Below are 13,186 nucleotides of genomic sequence, written 5' to 3' on the forward strand. Positions count from 1 at the left end.
CAAGAATACAGAAAACGTTCAGAGTTGAGAATAAAAGAGAAATGACTAAAATTTTGAAAGAAGACTGGTCTCTTGCTAATTTGAATTTGTATTAACTGGGTGTGAGGGGCAAAAGCTCATCCCCTCCCTTTTAATCTTTATCATCCTCATTTTTTTCTCTGAAAATTTCTAGAAATACTCAAGAGTAATCTTTTTAGTGATTTTCAATCATTCCACGAGCTTCAAGAGAAGTTATTCTCCAAAAGATAGTGTGAAGCTATCTTGAATGGTCTAAGAGAGGTTTAAACTGTATAAGCTTTTCCAAGTAATTCCTAATTTGTTTTATAATACAACTTATATTCAGTTAAAGTATCAGTAATCAACAGTCAACATTAGTCATCACTTCGTCACTTTTACGCACAATAGTGAGTTTGAGGACAGTGTACACAGCAAATTAGAATAAAATAAACATGTAGAAAATTTAATTTATTTCATTTCTGCTCAAATGATATAATAATTATATAAATTACTTCATTAACAACAAAATCTTTTACCATAGTTTCAGTAAATTAGTCATATTACGCAACTCATGCCCTTAGTATGTTTTTCAAATCTCTTGGTCATCATAATCCTAGAAAACGGGTATGTCAAATTATTCTCAGAGGTGCTACTTTCAGAGGTGGCTGTAGAAACAAACAAAATTTAATTCAAACAAGCACTTAAGGACCAAATTATAAATCTTTTAAAATTTTAAGAATCAAAATGACATTATATGAGCTTTAATATTTTTTTTTTGAGTTAAATCATTAACTTCCCTACTCAATTAAGCATTTGATTAATCAAAGAGGGACTAAATTATACACATAAAAAAATACAAACTATATTGCATTTAAAACAAACATTAAGCTTTAACATACAGAATTCACTTCCAAACATGGGAGTATCAAAACCAATGTCCAATTCAACTTCAAGCCCAGAGAGAGAGAGGAACTATGCATGTTTTATTATGTTAACATCTTGATAGCATTACATTGACGACTGACCTACAAATAAACATAGGTTATGTGTGTAAATAACATGACTGCATCCGAAACTCGGTTTAAACAGTGGTGTTGTAATCCAGACCTCAATTTCACTTTTATTGTAAACGGTTTACAAATGCAAACCACCTATTAAATTGTTAATGACTGGAGGAGGAAGAGTTACTGGACTTCAGATAGTTCCATAGCCCAACATTTCCCACCTGAAGGGACGGAACACGTAAAGAACTTCAGGACAGCTCTTAAATAGTAGAGCAACACAGACGCATTCCGCGGCAATTGCTACCATTGATAGCATTGCAGGCCTGTAAGCAAATGACCTGCTGGCTGCTCCATATCCATAAGCCAGCTTCTGATCACAATGCTTGCAGTGTCGCTTCAAGGGCCTTGATTCTAGCCGGCCAATCTCAAAGCTGGGGGTTGACTCGTTATTTTGCTTTTGCCTTTTGCTGCAATCAGAGAGGGTACCAGGAATGTCATCCACCACATGCCCAGAAGGAGGTCTCTTACTAGTCTTCTTCTGTACCAGGTGGATGTATGAGTAGTGACCACGTAAACGAGCATGATCTTCTGGCGTAGAGCCAGTGCTGTCTCGAGCGTTCTTCCATGCGTCAATTCCGACCTGAAAGGAAAATAGACAATTGTTTTTCATATGGTAAACCAAAAAGGAGAAAGTGAACTATGTTTGGATTTAACGTTAAAACACTTTTAGTCCTAATTTTAGAGGAAACTTCAAAGCAAAGAAAATATGGTTTTGGGAATAGAAAATTGTTGTATTCCATAGGCATAAGGGGTTTAAGAAAGAAAAGAGAGTTCAGTTTTATGGGCATAATAGATTCGAGAATAAGAAAATTAAGTTTTGTGAGTATAACAAAAAAGATATAATTGTCATTAATGATCGAAATGATGTTATGCATAATATTACTTGTAGTGAACAAGTTGTGAGCAAATACATAATGACACAAATTAATTGAGAAAATAATAAACTTAATTTGATTAAAAGTAGAAAATTTTATTTTCTTTTATGTAGAAAAGTTACTTTGAGTATATATATATATATATATATATATATATATATTTATAATCAAATATATATCCCCTATAAATAGATATTAAGAATTAGGCTTAGAGATCAAGTTGTCCGTGAAGACTAGGGATGGGCATGGGATTCAAACCTGACCCGATTGGGTCGGGGTTTTCTAAAGAAAATGAGTTCGGGTCGGGTTTAGGGTGAAAAATACCCAACCCGACACGATCAGGAAAAAATATAACTTTACCTTATATATTTATGAATACTTACAATAATACCCTCTATATATTATTTTTTTCAATTAAATTATTGTTTTTATTAAATAAAAATAATATTTTTATTATTATTTTAGGTCGGGTCGGACCTGGTTCAGATTTTATCTCAAAAAGTCGGGTCGGGTGAACGATGTAAAATTTTCAGGTTGGGTTGACCGAAACCCGACCCATGCCCATCCCTAGTGAAGACTCCTCTTGTATTCTTATTCTCTTGACATTGGTGAAGTTTCTTCTTTTCTATTCTTGATTTTTCCCGAAAAGATTTTTCACATAAAATTTTAGTGTCTATTTTATTGGATGATCATTATACATGTCATTATCTTATAATAAAAGCATTTGGTTATTTTGATTGCAGATAACGATTGTTGTATTGTGTTTGTGTGTGCAATCTAAATATTAGCATCGAGATCAAAGTCTTTCAACTTCTGTTAAATGTCCGGTCTGAACCTGCAAGTGAACACACCACTCACATTATTATATATACATCTTTTACGCATTGGCAGAACTTAGCGATAGAATTTGGGGCAACTTAAAATTTTAAAAATTTTAGGAGTTGAAATTAAAATTTTCAAAATTAATCATAACCTTTCTTCCTTTAACAAAATGCTCATCTTGTCCTTTGCTTACATGAATGATTATGTACCTTCGATTGCTTGGATTACAATAAATCGCCAAAAAAAAAATATGCGGAAGGCATATAGAAACTTCATTCTTTGGATCAGGTTGGGTAGGCATGAGAAGAAACGAATGAGAACTATCTAGAAACATATATTTCCCGGTTGCAGTGCAGCATTGTTGGGGAATGGATTCATGATTGATGAGGTAGAAAGATAACTTTACACACGGAAAGATGTGCTTGATTGAATATTAGAGAAAAGAATAGTGTAGTGGGTGGGGATTCGTTACTTTTGCATCTTTTATACGTTTGTCGTCTCATCGCCAATCAACACATCTTTACTAACATTTCCACACTTGGAGCTGCGAGAACCGGTCCAGAGGTTTTAATGAATAATGAAAAAAGTTTCTTGTTTGGGTCCGGCTATAATTATAATTAATCTTAAATTGAAAAATTCAAGACACTAATCAATAAATAATTTATAACTTTCTTTTTATTAATTTAAGGTAAATATAATATAATATAATATATATTCAAAAAAAACTTCCAACCCTTTAAAATTAAATATTTACATTCCTAACATTTATGACGTTCAACTCATGACCTCAAAATAATAATTCTTTTACACTAAATTAATACATAAATAATTTATAATTTTTAATGCATTAAAAGGAGAGCACGTTAATTATTGAATATTGCATTTAGTGTTAGTTTATTACCATTAATAATCATTAAAAGTTGAGCACAAATAAATTTAAAGAATGTAAAAAATATATTGATGAGAATAAATTTGTTTTATCGATCTTTGGTCGATATTTTTTTTGTAAAAGAATGTCGATCATAAGGTAAAAGATAAAAAAAATTAGTTTTTGAGAATTTCAATCCTTTTATTAGTACGAGTTGAGCGTATTTATTGTTATCTCGTTTTAGTGGTGTCAGAAATAAGATAGTGATGATTACTTATAAATTAACTGTCTAAATATATTTGATAGTCTAATATTGAATTTTATTCTGGAGTGTAAAACTTTTGAAAAATAGGGATACTTATTTAAAGATTTCTTTCGACGAAGAGGTAATAACTTTTAGAATCATTTTTTTAAAGTATAACAAGATATTATCATATCATGTAGATGGCTTTAAACAAGTTTAAGATGAAAACAAAGAATACTACTATGTCGCATTAGGTCAAGGGCGAAAGCAGGGGGGAAATGGTGCGCAAGAAGAGATGCAAAACATCACGTCTGTCGAACTTTCTTGGCAAGATCCAAGCAATTAATGAATAAAGAAAATATATAATGAAAGTCAAAAGACAATGGGAAAATAGACAGAAGAGGTTGTTAGTCCATTTGACCAGTAGCTCTTGTCCCTCGCACCACGGAATTTGGTGCTTTCAGTCTCAACTAAAACAATTATTGCAGTTAACCCAGTGCCGTGTTAAATCAGAAAAAAAAATTAATAAATGCCGCGTCGAGTGAGTTGACTACTGCATATATTCCAAGTCTCTCCCCCAGTAAGCGTAATGGAAGGGTTAGAAAAAGTACATAAACGAAACCCCCTCTCTTTCTCTATATTAGAGTGTTAGATCCTTCTATTAACCAGAGCTTAAGCAAAGTAGAGATTCATCGTCTTATGTCTTCAAGACTCGACCCAAAGAATAATTAGAGAAAATTTATTAAGACCGAACCAATTCAAAGCGAAGTGAAAAGCAAACAATCAAACCCAAAATTTTCTTACATGCTATCTTGCGCCTAGCTACTTTCAACCATTCTACCGTGAGCTACTCATGGGGGGATATGTAACCGGTGCTATCACGGCCGCCTCCGTCGTCGCCACTACGACAGCCGGGGCAGCGCCTCGCTACAGTGGTGGCGCGGCTGAATCTCAGTACGTTTCGGCGAAGACGTCGGTTTGGTGGGACATAGAGAACTGTCAGGTCCCTAAGCACTGCGACCCGCATGCCATCGCGCAGAACATTAGTTCGGCGCTGGTTAAGATTAACTACTGCGGGCCCGTTTCCATCTCCGCCTACGGCGACACCAATCGGATTCCTTCTTCTGTACAGCAGGCGCTTTCCAGCCCCGGCATCGCACTCAATCATGTACCCGCTGGTAACCTAATCGACACCCTTAATTTCTCTTATATCTCAAGCTTGAATCGTTACCCTTTTTTTGCGTTAATGTTGCAATGATCTGGACGCATTACGGTAGTATTTTAGAACTTAGTTTTTTTATTACTAAAAAAAACTTAGTGTTCGTACTGATCTTTGAAAATTGCTTACTGTGCTGAGATCAAGAGTTTTATTTATTTTTGTCATGAAGTTAAAATTAACATTAAGATGTTAGAGAAAAAGAAGGTTGTTGATGAATTAAGGTTTATATATGAGCAGGTGTGAAAGATGCGAGCGATAAAAAGATTCTAGTTGATATGCTGTTCTGGGCAGTTGATAATCCTGCTCCCGCGAATTATCTGTTGATCTCTGGCGATAGGGATTTTTCTAATGCTCTCCATCAGTTACGCATGAGGAGATATAATATTCTCTTGGCGCAGCCTATGAAGGCATCCGCACCCCTCGTTGCTGCGGCCAAGAGCGTATGGCTTTGGATGAGTCTTTCAGCCGGTGGTCCTCCCCTTTCGAGTGATGAATCAACTAAACTTGGCCACAATAGTTTTAACCCTGAAATGTTGTATAACCCAATTCCTGAAATGGTTCAGTACAGTCAACCAATGGCCTTTAGTTCAGAAAGTGGTACATTGGGGAATCCAAATTTTCCTAATTCTGGAAGGAATGGGGATAGCAAATATAGAGGGAGATGTATCAGGAAAACTCCCAATCAGCCAAGCATATCTAGAGCCTCTAGTGTGCCAACCACTACCATTAAAGAAAATATGAACAATGGATACCCATACAAGTCAGAATATTCACAGGCAATGTCGTTAAAAAGATTACCACATGAGAGTTTTGGTGGCAGTGAGCCTGCTGTCCCTTCTAGCAAGTCTACTCCAAACTTCTTTCCTAGCAGCCATGACCTTTCAGGAAGTAACAATGGTAATTTCACGGGAATCCTTCAAAATCCTCCTAATTCATTTCGGCCGAATAGCCTTCCTCTACAACCAGCTTCTGCACAAGATAAATTGCTGCCCCCTAATACACAAAGTCATGGTTTCCGCCCAATGCCTCCTAGATCGGAGGGGCCTAGATATTTGGCCCCACAAAATATGCCTGATATTGGTAAGTTAAAACCCTGCACCCATGCTAAAAATCCTTCTAATTTTCCCCATCAAATCTGTGGAGAGTTCAAAACAAGCTCTATCGAGCCATTGCCTAATCAAGGTGTCCTAAATGTGCCACAAAAGAGCCATGTGTTGCACAATGGCCAAGCAAGTCAGCAGCAAGTTAGTAATGGGCATCATTGCGGTCCTGAATTTCCACCTCCCTCGTCCTCACCAATTTCTAGTTCATCTAGCAATGGCAGCTGGGGAGCTCAAGGATGCTCATCACCATCTGAATATGTGCAAGGTCTTATAGGTGTTATCTTACTTGCATTAAACACACTGAAAACCGAAAAAATTATGCCTACTGAAGCGAACATTAATGATTGCATTCGATATGGAGATCCAAAACACCGCAATACTGATGTAAAGAAGGCTTTGGATAGTGCAGTTGAGCAACATATGGTATTGAAGCAAAGTTTAGGTGCAATGCAGTTGTATGTTGGTAGAAATGAGAAACTATGGAAGTGTATCAATCCCATCGGTGGGAATCCTAATCAATACTCAAAGAAAACTTGGGATGGAATACAAAAGTTTTTATCATCCCCTGCTGGACGATCTGCAATGATGGCTTATCAATGCAGGTAATTATATGCTTTGGTGATCTCCTCTCTGTTTCTATTGTTTTCCCTTCTTTAGTTGGTCCTAGGTTTTATAGGGGATTCCCTCTGCCTAACTTTGTTACCAAATCTGCAGATATGAAGCAGCTCTCGCTTTAAAAAAGGCATGCTTGGAAGAATTTGCTTTAGGTGATGCTATCCAGATCTTGAATATGATTGTTGCCGTGAAGAAATGGATTATAAATCATCAATCAGGATGGCAACCAATTACAGTCACCCTTCCGGAGACTATTACAGAAACAAATGCTGAAACTGCTGCTTGATCTGATCAACGGTGGTTTTGGTACTGAAAGTGATCCTAAGGTGGTGAAAGATGGTAAGCACGTTGTGTTTAGAGAATTGGGGTTGGGATGGTAAAGAGACAAGGGTCACTTTCACAAAAAAGAACACAAATAATCGACCATCAAGGAAACTAGTGATGGGCTTGTGATATTTGGACCATGGCAAAGCAAGTAGGAATAGGTTTTTCATACTTTTATGTTTCCGTTTAGCCTTTTCCTTTTTATTTTCATCTGCTGCAATTCCATATCGGGGAGCTGCAGAAGGCGAAAGAAGTTTTAGATGGAATTAGCCTGGAAATTATCAGGATCAGAGAGGTCAGTAAAGTAGCGAATCAATCCTCTGCTTCCACGCTGATTTGGTATGTTTACAAGCTATCCCAAATATGATTGGTGGTTGCTGGTATTGCTTAAGCAGTTAAATGGTAAAGGCTTTCTTCTCTCCACAGTTTGTGGTAATCCTTTTTTTCGGCAGATATTGCTTTATACAGTTTGGGTTTAGTATCAGCCTGGCAGTATCTCCGATTGTATATATACCAGCTGGGTTGTTCAGTTGCTGCTGGCAGAGATTGATGCAACAATAAACCTCATCAAACCGGAACTTTATTTATGTGGAGACTGCTAAGCGCTTTGGCAATCAACAAAGAACATGGAATGGGAGTATGATAAGGGAGCCTTATTCCTGGCATTGCAAGTAAATTTAAGCGTTTTTGGACCAAACGTGTATAACTTGAGTGAATTGTATTAGTTTGAGCCTTGGAAGTGGTTGTCCCTTGATTCCATTTAAATAAATACTTTATAATGTTTTACATTGAAGCAATTTGTAAAAGTTTATGATGCATGCTTGCCTTTTAATTCAATTCTCTTACTCTACATGCTAGATTCACTCAATTTTACTCTGCCCTGTTATGGAATATCTTTACAAACCACCTTGTTCGCCCCCAAGGAATATTGTCAGTCACACAGTCGCCTTTGTCGGCATGCGAGCTATTTGGTGGACTTGTTCACCTAGACACCGATCTGAAAATGAAAATATTATAGTAAATATTATTATAAAACAAAAATGAATGATAAAAAGACGAAATCAAAAGTGTTCGAGTTTAGGAATGGATGTATTATTTTATGCTACGGGTATGAATTTTTAAAATTTTAATATATTAAAAATATTAAAAATATATCATAATTTAAAATTTACAGGAAACACGATTATCTTGACGGTTCTCTAAGTCCATCCCTGCGAACTGAAGGGGACAGGTTAACACATCAATTAAAAAGCAAACCTCACCCTAAGAAACTTCATAAATGAAAAATGATGGAATAGTTGGTTTGGGATTAGTTTTCAGTGGCCAACGATGGCGTCCAATAAGTGGAAAAAGGAACAGGATAGATAGAAAATGTTTTCTTTCTACAGCCAAGTCTTTTCTACCCATTAAAAAGTCCTTGAAAATGACTTCCATGTTCTCAACTGTAATTGCATGGAAACTTGAGGGGGGGAAATCAAGCAAGATGTGATCCTACCCACAAAAGTCTCTTTCTTTTGCTTCATGGTAGAGAATTTTGCCGGATCTAACGATATTTAGAATCCGAGGCTGTAGGTATGGCAAGAAATGGTTAGTTAAGTCCAGAAGTTTTGCCTGTTTCCCTGCTTTGATTTTCCTGTTTTAGACCCAGATTGATTAAATAGTATAATCTACTATGTGCCCATGTTTAGATCTAAACTAAGCAAAATTTCACCCTGTTGTATCTGACAAAAAGAAAAACAAAACAAAAAGGGAAGATTTGCTGCTCAAAAACAGATATCTGACACCTCCCCAATGACATAGGGGCGTTGGAATCTGGTCTGGAGAATCAAACAACTTGTCCCGTCAGCTCTTCTTCTTCGTCTTCTTCTTCGAGGAATCCTAGAATGCAAAGCAATTATTAAGTTTACTTAATTGCCACAAAAGAACCGTTATCGATCGATCATAGGAAAAGGGTGTCTGTCACATGAATAAGTTCCCGGATGTTTTGTGTGGTTGGAGCTGGGAGGAGAACAAGTTGTTCGAGCTGTCTCTAGCTGTGGTAGATGAACGACATCCGGATCGTTGGGAAGTGGTTGCTGCCATGGTTGGAGGGGGAAAAACTGCGGAAGACGTGCATAAACATTATGTGATACTCTTGGAGGATTTGCAGTTTATCGAATCGGGTAAACTCGATCATGAACTCGGAGAAATGCAGCCCTGGATTCAAGTCGACTGCACTAAATCTGTTTGCTGGACTGATGATGATAATAAGTACACAAAATCTTTCTTTCTTGTCAAGCCTCTTCTGCAACAATTCTTTATTTTCATTTTCAAGTCGTCAAACTGAGCCAATTTCCGGCTCAAACTTGACTTGCCGTGCATAAGGGGACAAATTGAATAACCCAGTTTTCCCCTTGGTTTTCTTGCTTTTTATTTTCTTCATGGACTTTGGTTTGAGTAATTCAAGTTTGCACTTTATATCAGAGTATGTGATTTGGATCAATGATTTCTGCTATGTTTATGTGGTTCGGGAATCCGTTAGTATGCGTATAAATGCATAGTTAGCATTATGTTTTAACTTGAACAATGCAATTTTTTCTGATGTTTTGTAGTTTTTTCCGCTCTCAGCTTGCTGGTTCGATTGGACATAAATTGATCCTCAGAGCTATTGTTCTTCTGGTTTATGAAAAGCAGATTTGGTTGGTAGTGGCTGTGCCAAAACTCACGTCCCACAAGAATTCAGGGTTTATTATTGTTTCGCTTCTAAGGCTATATCCGTTGTTCCTTGATGTAATTCACTCTCTTCATTGTAAAAACAGAAATTCTGGTAAAGACTTCAACTTTTCAATCTGTAGATAGTGGAAATGGTTCTTGGACCCTGTTTTCCTTGTCTTTCTTTTCCAGGAAGTCGCGGGTTTTAAATTTGAATTCGGATCTCAAACTTATTGAAATACCGAGAAGGTTGCAGAAGATTTGTTAAGACTTGTTGTGCTTGTCTCTAATGATTATGAGTTTGAATCTTTAAAGGACACTCAAAAGTCCGAATCATATTGCTTAATATGAATGTGATTCTACTAATTGAAGAAGTGTCACTCACTTTCTCGATCACTTTATATCGACTGTTATCTCATCTTGACTCGGTGTTTCTGTCGAAATCCCCCGTGAAAACCTGGCACCATTGGGCTGCATGCTGCCATCTGAGCTATAATTATGCTAAAATCCCAGAGGCAATTACAGTACAGATACTAAACTGATTGCACTAGCAACTTCAAGTGCCAGTTCACCATACAATAATTCTTTCTGGTGGGATCAACATGTACTACATTGCCACATAAATTACTTTCTAAGAATTTAATAATTCCATTAGCATGACACTTCCACTGGAATCTTTGAACAAACGGAATTTAATGATGCCAACAGGTATGGCTGCTTCTGATAAGAGAAATTCATATCTGTTAGGAAATAAACCGAGTACAAGTAATTTTCCTATAATCAAATTAGTGAGAATGCGAAATAAAAGCGGAAAAATAATACCCGAAATTGATAACGGAGTTCAGCCAATTTTGCTTACGTCTCCGGACTGCTACAGATCTTTTACTAAGAGAGAAATTTTACAGGTGTTTACAAAACACTCACTACTCACAAGAAAGCTCTCTAGTATTGGGAGAAAAAAATGATTTTTGGGATGATTTTGAAGCTAAATGAGCTAGGGTATTTATAGTTGAAACTTAGAGACTAATCTTTGTAAATACCCTAAAGTTCAATGATTCAATTTTGTAATTAACCCTATTACAAAATAATAAAAAAATAAGCACCCCCCCAATTCAAGCAGCCGGCTGCTGCTTTGAATTTCAACAATCTCCCACTTGAAGATTGATTTTAATCTGTCTTCACACCTCGATCAATGCAGCAGCTTTTCTAGTCTTGTTACTCTAGCATGCCAACTGAAGTTGAACATAACTTCAGTTTGTCTGTGGTCACCATCTTTGTCAACATGTCTGCCGGATTTTGAGCTCCACTAATCTTTTCAAGTTTCAAAATCCCATCTTCCAGAAGAGACCGGATAAAATGATATCGCAATTGTATGTGCTTTGTCCTGGAATGAAAAGACGGATTCTTCGCTAGATGGATAGCACTTTGACTGTCGCAATACAAGACATTGTTTTCTTGTTTCTTGCCTAACTCTTCCAAGAAACTTTGGAGCCAAACCATCTCCTTGCTGGCTTCCGTAACAGCGACATATTCTGCTTCAGTTGTGGAGAGAGCAACTATCTTCTGTAGTTGAGAAACCCAACTCACTGCAGTTCCTCCTAGAGTATAGACATACCTTGTAGTGCTTCTTCTGATGTCAATATTTCCGGCTAAGTCAGCATCTACATAGCTTGTCAGTATCGTATCTCCACCTTTGAAACAAAGTGCTTTGTTTGTAGTACCCCGCAGATATCTGAGGATCCATTTGACAACTTCCCAGTGTACCTTGCCTGGATTATTCATGTACCTGCTAACAACTCCCACTGCTTGAACAATATCTGGTCTAGTACAAACCATGACATACATCAGACTTCCAATTGCTGAGGCATACGGCACATTCATCATGTGTGCACGTTCTTCCTTCGTCTTTGGTGAGTGTTCTTTGGAGAGTCTGAAATGAACACCTAAAAGTGTACTTACTGGTTTAGCATCTTGCATGTTGAACCTGGAGAGTACTTTGTTGATGTACTCAGCCTGTGATAACATCAAAGTCCCCGACTTTGTGTCCCTCTTGATCCTCATCCCAAGAATCTGCTTTGCAGCGCCCAGATCCTTCATAGCAAACTGCTTCGACAATTTTTTCTTCAAGTTGATAATCTCTTTCATATTTGAGCCTGCAACGAGCATGTCATCAACGTACAATAATAAAATAATGAAGTTGTTGTCGAACCTCTTGATGTAGCAACAATGATCTGCTTGACATCTGGTAAAACCACTGCTACCCATGAAGTTATCGAACTTCTTGTACCACTGTCTAGGAGCTTGTTTTAAACCATACAAGCTCTTCTTCAACCTGTATACTAGGTTTTTCTTGCCTGCCTCTATGAAGCCTTCTGGCTGTCTCATATAGATTTCTTCCTCCAAATCACCATGAAGGAAAGCTGTCTTTACATCTAACTGCTCAAGATGTAAATTCTCTGCAGCTACAATTTTCAATACCAGTCTGATTGTAGACAGCTTCACGACTGGAGAGAAAATTTCATTGTAGTCAATACCTTCTTTTTGCTGAAAGCCTTTGACAACCAATCTTGCTTTGTAGTGTTTGCTCCCATCGTGCTCTTCTTTGATCCTGTAAATCCACTTGTTATGGAGCGCTCTCTTGCCTGGTGGTAATTCAGCTAATTCCCACGTCTGATTTGACATAAGCGAGTCCATCTCATCTTTCATGGAAGACACCCACTTGATTGAATCATCCACCTGCATCGCTTCATCATAGCACTCTGGTTCACCATTGTCAGTCAGCAACAAGTAGTGCAAAGAAGGCGAATACCGTTGGGTTGGTTTAGGAATTCTGGAGGAGCGTCTCAGTTCTGGTGTGCCTGGTTCTTCCTCTTGAACTGCTTCAGGACTGATCTGAACATCATTTCCAGAAATCTCCTCGAACTCAACAAATTCCTTTATTTCAGCTTCGGTATTACTTGATTTTGCGGTTGACCTGTCTTTTTACATCACATTTTCATTGAAAATAACGTCTCTGCTTCTGATGATCTTTCGATTTTCGTAGTCCCAAAACCGGTAACCGAACTCATCACCACCGTAACCAACAAAGACGCATTTGTTGGACTTGGCATCAAGTTTACTTCTTTCAGCAGAGTTTATGTGTACATAAGAAATATAACCAAACACTCTTAAGTATGAAAGGTTTATTTCTTTCTTGCTCCAAGCTTCCTCTGGTATTCCGCCATCCAAAGGAACTGAGGGTCCACGGTTGATCAGGTAAGCTGCAGTGTTGATAGCTTCAGCCCATAGAAATTTGGGCAATCCGGCATGTATCCTCATGCTTTTGGCACGTTCATTCAAAGTTCTGTTCATGCGCTCTGCTACG

The 13,186-nt window shown here is 37.4% G+C and overlaps 3 protein-coding genes across 5 annotated transcripts; 2 read left to right on the plus strand and 1 right to left on the minus strand.

The window, feature by feature from the left end:
* Window positions 1-1,077: 1,077 nt before the first annotated feature.
* On the minus strand, window positions 1,078-1,766 carry LOC120141217 (squamosa promoter-binding-like protein 1). The gene has a single exon (XM_039156150.1). The coding sequence runs from the start codon at window positions 1,669-1,671 to the stop codon at window positions 1,192-1,194; it is 480 nt and encodes a 159-aa protein (XP_039012081.1). The 5' UTR covers window positions 1,672-1,766; the 3' UTR covers window positions 1,078-1,191.
* Window positions 1,767-4,476: 2,710 nt separating this feature from the next.
* On the plus strand, window positions 4,477-7,924 carry LOC120141211. Of its 2 annotated transcripts, XR_005517760.1 has the most exons (4): window positions 4,477-5,048; window positions 5,327-6,794; window positions 6,907-7,151; window positions 7,183-7,924. XR_005517760.1 is itself a non-coding variant. In XM_039156145.1 (3 exons), exons 1-3 carry the CDS (start codon window positions 4,724-4,726, stop codon window positions 7,091-7,093), a joined length of 1,980 nt encoding a protein of 659 aa, XP_039012076.1. In that variant the 5' UTR covers window positions 4,477-4,723; the 3' UTR covers window positions 7,094-7,924. The 2 variants fall into 2 exon arrangements, 1 of the variants encoding a protein (XP_039012076.1); XM_039156145.1 differs by having other exon boundaries at window positions 6,907-7,924.
* Window positions 7,925-8,690: 766 nt separating this feature from the next.
* LOC120141307 (protein RADIALIS-like 3) lies at window positions 8,691-10,006 on the plus strand. Of its 2 annotated transcripts, none has more exons than XM_039156226.1 (2): window positions 8,691-9,381; window positions 9,723-10,006. In XM_039156226.1, exons 1-2 carry the CDS (start codon window positions 9,095-9,097, stop codon window positions 9,967-9,969), a joined length of 534 nt encoding a protein of 177 aa, XP_039012157.1. In that variant the 5' UTR covers window positions 8,691-9,094; the 3' UTR covers window positions 9,970-10,006. The 2 variants fall into 2 exon arrangements, with proteins under 2 accessions (XP_039012157.1, XP_039012158.1); XM_039156227.1 differs by having other exon boundaries at window positions 8,701-9,381; window positions 9,739-9,964.
* The last annotated feature ends 3,180 nt before the right edge of the window (window positions 10,007-13,186 follow it).

This window comes from Hibiscus syriacus, unplaced genomic scaffold (genome assembly GCF_006381635.1).
Source record: "Hibiscus syriacus cultivar Baekdansim isolate YM2019G1 unplaced genomic scaffold, ASM638163v2 tig00110794_pilon, whole genome shotgun sequence".
NCBI lineage: Eukaryota > Viridiplantae > Streptophyta > Magnoliopsida > Malvales > Malvaceae > Hibiscus > Hibiscus syriacus.

Bases quoted from the DNA above. Each gene is read 5' to 3' on its own strand.
- LOC120141217 (XM_039156150.1), bottom strand. From the start codon at position 1,671: ATGAAAAACAATTGTCTATTTTCCTTTCAGGTCGGAATTGACGCATGG.
- LOC120141211 (XM_039156145.1), top strand. From the start codon at position 4,724: ATGGGGGGATATGTAACCGGTGCTATCACGGCCGCCTCCGTCGTCGCC. The intron at 5,049-5,326 runs GTAACCTAATCG...ATATATGAGCAG, and splicing joins ACTCAATCATGTACCCGCTG to GTGTGAAAGATGCGAGCGAT. The intron at 6,795-6,906 runs GTAATTATATGC...CCAAATCTGCAG, and splicing joins ATGATGGCTTATCAATGCAG to ATATGAAGCAGCTCTCGCTT.
- LOC120141307 (XM_039156226.1), top strand. From the start codon at position 9,095: ATGAATAAGTTCCCGGATGTTTTGTGTGGTTGGAGCTGGGAGGAGAAC. The intron at 9,382-9,722 runs GTACACAAAATC...GATGTTTTGTAG, and splicing joins TGGACTGATGATGATAATAA to TTTTTTCCGCTCTCAGCTTG.